This window comes from Carya illinoinensis, chromosome 16 (assembly GCF_018687715.1).
Source record: "Carya illinoinensis cultivar Pawnee chromosome 16, C.illinoinensisPawnee_v1, whole genome shotgun sequence".
NCBI classification, from domain to species: Eukaryota; Viridiplantae; Streptophyta; class Magnoliopsida; order Fagales; family Juglandaceae; genus Carya; species Carya illinoinensis.
Genome location: NC_056767.1, coordinates 5,261,244 through 5,267,380, shown reverse-complemented (window position 1 = coordinate 5,267,380; position 6,137 = coordinate 5,261,244). Strand labels below are relative to the sequence as shown.

The window sequence follows — 6,137 nt, the reverse complement described above, 5'->3', positions numbered from 1 at the left end:
TAATAATAGGTATGTTTTATATTTCTTTATTTTTCTTTTCTGTTCACAAATATTAATTAAGGGAATAAATATATGTCAAACGTAGATGGCATGGACATAGGGATCAATCAGATGCAACATTAAAGATCTATACAGATCATGAGTATATATGGTCAGATCGAAGCAGTACCACTAGTCTTGTAGACTCTACGTGCATGTGGCATGAATTTATTATATATGTCAGAGGCTTCGATGATCTTGATTAATCAAGGTGTCACACATTCACGCACACATATAAATGTGTATATATATATAAACACTTGAATTATTTTATTATTAAGTAGATTATACTGTTCACATCACATAGGTAATAAGATTTTATTTATAAAATTTAATTTTTAAAAATTATCTTTAAAATCAAATTATATCGTATAAACATTTTACTAAATATATAATTTATATAAAATATAATTTTTCTACATAATTATATATAATGTTGGAGTTTACAAAATCATATAAAAGGTCTCGAGTTAAAAGTTCAAAAAACAAAACAAAAACAAAAGGCTTGAATTCTTGTAATTGACAATTAAGTTAGTTATGAAACTGATATGAGATTAACATTGAATGAAGGAATATAAAGGACATTATGTGAGGTTATATCAGAAGAGAAATTTATATCTCTAGTGAAGGCAGTGGAAATAGATTGGCCATTTGGTAAATTGACCATAGATAGTTTATTGGGTAAATGAATTTCATTGGAAAGAGGGGGGAGAACAGATAATTATATGATCTGTTGTTCTTGTATCAAGGATCCATTGAGAATTTTTTTTTACAATAAAAACAATATGACATGATATAATATCTAAAATAGAAGTAGTGTTTGCTGTGGAGTTGGAATTAATGTGTGTATTAGATAAGCCATTTGCAAGTGACAGTAGGTTTTGAATTTGCTCTTGAGAAAATATATTTGGGATGCTTGAATTTGACTCCAAAGAAGAAGCAACATTTGTAGTGGGTAGGGCTATACAAATTACCGAAAAACCGACTGGAACCGACTCAGACCGGCCACTGGAGATCGGAACCGGCCAGAACCGGAATAAAACCGGTCGGCGCATGGTAGAGTTTATGAAAAATCGATGTCCAGCAGTTCAGTACCGGTTTGAACCTGGGTTGAACAGCTGAACCGACTGATGGTTTAAATCTTTTTTTTTTTTGAATTATACATATATGAAACGACACTGTTTCACTTAAACTGAAATGAAACGACGTCATTTTAGGACTTAGTATTTGAAAAAAAATAATAAAAGGAACGACGCCGTTTAACCCTAGGGTTAACACAGCGCACGTCCCTTCCTCTTATTCCCCGTTTGTTCTTTTTAGTCAGTCTCAGACATTTTGCCGCCGCTGCCCCCTCCTCTCTCTCTCTCTCTCAAGGCACACGCAACCACGCAAGGCCTGCTCCCTCCCTCCCTCTCTCTCTAATCTCACCTCACGGTCTCTCTCTCTCTCTCTCTCTCTCTCTCTCTCTCTCTCTCTCAAAAATCTTAGTCACCTCGCTTTCTCTCTCTCGCTCTCTCTCACGGCGCACACAGCAACCGATGACGCCGACGAACTGACCGGAGTTACGCCAAGACAGAGGATGATGGTTTCCTTCCCATTCTTCGGCCGGTTTTGGTTGAGATTTGTCTCATTTTCTCCCATCGGTGCGGTTTTAGTTTTGGATGAAAAACTGCCCCGATAGGTCGATTTTCACCCCTAGTAGTGGGTAATTTAGTGTTTGCATTTCCATGTTGAGCAGGAAAAACTCTCTTGCCTCATGGACTTTTCCATCCAGGTGGGTATCCAATTAACTGGAAATATTTGTCTACAACATGTCGAGTATATCCACAATGGGAATAAGTGACATCTACTTTTGCTTTTGATTTTGTAAACCTCAACATATAGTCTCTGATCTTGTTTTCATGATGTTGATATAAATATTGGTTGTTGCCAGGACCCCACAAGAACATGCATTAACTGAACACGAGGCCATGATCATTTAGATCAAACTAGTGAAGATCTTCTGTAATTGTATTTCTTTTGCATCTAGCTCGTTTCCGGAACTATATACACACATGACACACAATTAAGGAGATCAGGTGAATCTATAGATATATATATATATATATATGTATATGTAGTTGTTTTATATAAAATTAAGGCATTGTGTAAATACAATGTACGTTATCAGTTTTTAAAAACTATAAAATACATAAAAAAAAAAAAGATTTACCCACAAAAAATTTCATAAAAATATACTACGATTTTTTTAAAATCTCTTTATATGTAGTTGCATCGCCTCCCAAATACAAATAATTTGTATGCATGGTAGCTAATGTTGTGCAAAAAACAATGACAATAAAGGAAAAGTAAACTAGAAATTAATAATCAAACAATTACATGACACAAATTTATGTAGTTCGGCATTGTGCCTACTTCTACAAAGTTGTAAAAGATTTTATTAATAAGCATATTTATAGAATTACACGACGTAAATCTTAATTTTTACTTTTTTATGATATTCGCTGGAGCGCAATGTCGAGTTAGGTAAACTTTTTGCCTGGACATCGCTCGACCGTTGAGTTGAGCGAACTTTTTGTATGGCACATGACCATATTCGCTTCAGCTTGAGCCTATTGACCTAATTAGTCTCATTGAAAATCTATTTAAAAACCATAACGAATGATTATTGGGTTGGATTATCAAGTTGGTCCACCACAACAATAAACCAAGCTCCACAAATCCGATAGTTAATACGGTAAATCTTCATATCAGTAGGGTGTTGGTGTGCCAATAAACAAGTTTGTAAACAAAGATTTTTTTAGTATACATATGTACTAATGAAAGAGAAAATTATATTTTTAATCTTAATGTGTGCAAGTCTTGCACACTTCAATTGAAAAGAGTGATGTGCACCATTAGAAAAATATTATTATTTTTTATATAAGTCTTATTTACACACTATTTTTAAAGAAAATAGGCAAAAGCTGTACGTCCTAAAACTTTATCAACTAGCACTACACCGAACAAAAATAAGTAGTCATGCTACCCTAAACAACTATATGGAGGTCCGAAACTTTAATATATATATATATACATATATATATATTATAGTCTTCCTCATTTTTCTATTACGTAAACAACCAGCAAGCTCTAGTGCTGGTAGTACTGATGGATCGAGTACTTTGAATCGATCCACACAGGGAGTTGTAAGAATTTATATATAAATATATATATATATATATTAATATACTTCGTGGTCGGGTATGGTTCTTACTTTTGTATCTGTCAAAAGAATTTTCAATTTTGTAATGCCAGCTTATCAATTTGAACTTTACAACCCATCACGTAGGAAATTGCCTGGAATTTGGAATATTAATGTCATGGTGATTTTATTACGTGCTCACTAGTCACTAGAACTACTGTCACGTACGTATAGCCATTTTCCATCCGTGACTGTCCAATGGAATTTGTGTAAAACTCGTGAACTGACCATGGAATTTGTAAACCTCATGTTGAATTTTCTTGGATATATATGGGGATTCATTAAGAATAACAATCCTTTTTATAATCTTATATATAATTATGTTTTAAATTGATATTGATGATATTTATGTAAAGATAAATATTACAGCCACAAAAGAAATATATAAAAATAAATTTATAAACTGATACGACTTCATGTTATCCATTTTATCTGCTTTACAATGACAATAATTTTACAATCTGACGTACTATATCGACCAATCTACTTCAATTTGTGAATTTAATTTATATAATTATTTTATGATTAAGGTATTTCTTTTCATTGTACGTGTATTATTTTCCATAAAATTAGGTCAGCTTAGAGCCAACTCATGCCACCATTGATTTTTCTTGGCTTTTCACATACTCATGAATCATTATCTTATAAAAAAAATATACACAGACAAAATTATATGAAGTAAGACAAATCTAAAAACAAAGAACCAAATGATCATTGAACCTGAAAATCAATATATGGTACTGCACAAATATACATATACATTAAAACAAAAAACAAAAAAAAAACAAAAATTGAAAAAAATTTCTCGTCTTTCTGCGTTATTTTACATATACCTCTTCCTTTCTTTGATCTCTCGCTTTTTTCTTTTTTTCTTTTTTCCTTTTTTTTCTTTTCTCTGTTTTTGCAAAACCTAATAGATACAGCTCTCATTTATGAAGAGAGAAAAATTAAGCGCGCAACGCATATGACTAACAAAACAAGAAGCTGGCCTCCGTGGATGTATTCGAAGAATATCCTATCAATCAGTAGTCATCACGATCTCTCTCACGGTCCTAGAGTGCATCAAAGTTTCCTCCGTCTGCCTCTTACTTGTTGCACGAAGAAACTTCGACCAAAACCCACCTTTTTTCTGATCCTTATTCATAACATCGTCATCATCCCCACGTGGCCTGTTCATTCTTGGAAAGAAAACCAAGGATCTGCTCTTAGTGAGCACATTCTTGCCGTTTAACAGAAACGATAATGAACTGATGATCTTTCCCTCCACGTTGGTAAAATGAACAGGAGAAGAACAAGAAGAAGCCGAAGAAGAAGAAGAGTAAGATGATAACGAAGAAGGAGAAGAAGAACATGATCCAGAACCAGCAGTGGCAGAGGTTCTTCGTGAACCAGAACTGGATGAGAGCTGAGATAGTTTTTCGTTCAGACAACGCGAGCAAACGCCCGGCGACTGCCGGTGTTTTGGGTGCTTCTTGCACTTAACAACAGATTTGGAGGACTTGCCCATGACGTCCTTATTCGATCTCCTCAGGCTCTCCATTTGAGCATTTTCTTGATCACTCCGTGGGCGTGTCGGAGGGTGGTTTATATAGAGCAGTATTAAATATGGAGGTGTGCGTTCTCACTTTCCATGATACTTCATGGGAGCTTCCTCTGTTGTTTCTTAAAATATTTGTTTTTTTTTTTTTTTACGGGTTGGTTGGAAAAAGGTCACAGCTTGGGCTGATGAAGGACCAAATGGACGGCTGTGATCTATTTACAAATTCTGTGGGCTCCACCTTGGGATTGAGTCGGTGGCTGTGATTTTTCTTTGAGATCGTAAAAGTGTGGAAAGGGCCACAGCTTTCTGTAGGGGCGGCGGGGAAAATTTTATAGGCCCCAAGGCGCGATCGACATAACAAGAAAGACTACTGCCATATCGCTCCCATGCTTATCTCAATAAAAATTTTAAAATTTTAATTTTACGAATGAAATCTTTAACTTATGTAGATGGTCGGGGTGTCAATCAATTAAGATCAATTTTTAATCATTAATTAAGATTATTAAACTATTAATTAAGACATATCTTTAGTCATCAATTAAGATTTAAGCTATAATTACTCTTTTGTACTATTATATATATAGGTATTATTTACTTGTATATAATCAAGTTTTATATTAAATAACAACTCTTTATCTTACAAATATTTTATCTTTCTTACAATATCATTTCTCTTTTAGTTTTATAACACGTTATCAACACGTGTTATGAAATTATGAAATCAAGTATAATTGAAAAATTCAAATTAATTATGGTGGTTATCTACCCAGATTTGATTACGAATCTAATTATTTAATCGGTAATCCATAACATGGTGTTTTATTTAAAACAAAATTTTTATTTCAAAATGAAGTGATTTTTATATATGCATGTACAAAAATTAGAGTTAAAAAAAAGTAGAATTAAAACCGAATACCGATTACAATCCAAGTATCAATAAAATTGAATATTCGCCTGGCCAAGTTATAATCGGTTTTACTTGGGCAATTCACCCGGTTTCAAAATTCTATATATAGATCTCAATATTTTTGAATATTCGAATCTATATTTAGATGCACAACTCTAATAGATGGTGCGCTTTATATACAAACTTGAAAATAATATCTCTTGAAATGTACCGTTTCGGCATTTCATGATAAAAATGTTAAAGGAAAAATGTTTTATCCAAGGAGTGGTTTTACAAAATTGAAACTTAAAAATTAATATTAGTTAAGATAAATACTTTATCTATAAATAAATTTTATAAAAGTAAATTTATAAATTAACGTGATTTGATGTAATATTTTAAATTATAAATTTACTTTTTATTCTAAA

At 32.8% G+C, this 6,137-nt stretch overlaps 1 protein-coding gene across 1 annotated transcript; it reads right to left on the bottom strand.

Moving 5' to 3' along the window:
• Window positions 1–3,973: 3,973 nt before the first annotated feature.
• Window positions 3,974–5,109, bottom strand: LOC122299655. The gene has a single exon (XM_043110047.1). It carries the CDS (start codon window positions 4,821–4,823, stop codon window positions 4,302–4,304), a length of 522 nt encoding a protein of 173 aa, XP_042965981.1. The 5' UTR covers window positions 4,824–5,109; the 3' UTR covers window positions 3,974–4,301.
• Window positions 5,110–6,137: the final 1,028 nt, after the last annotated feature.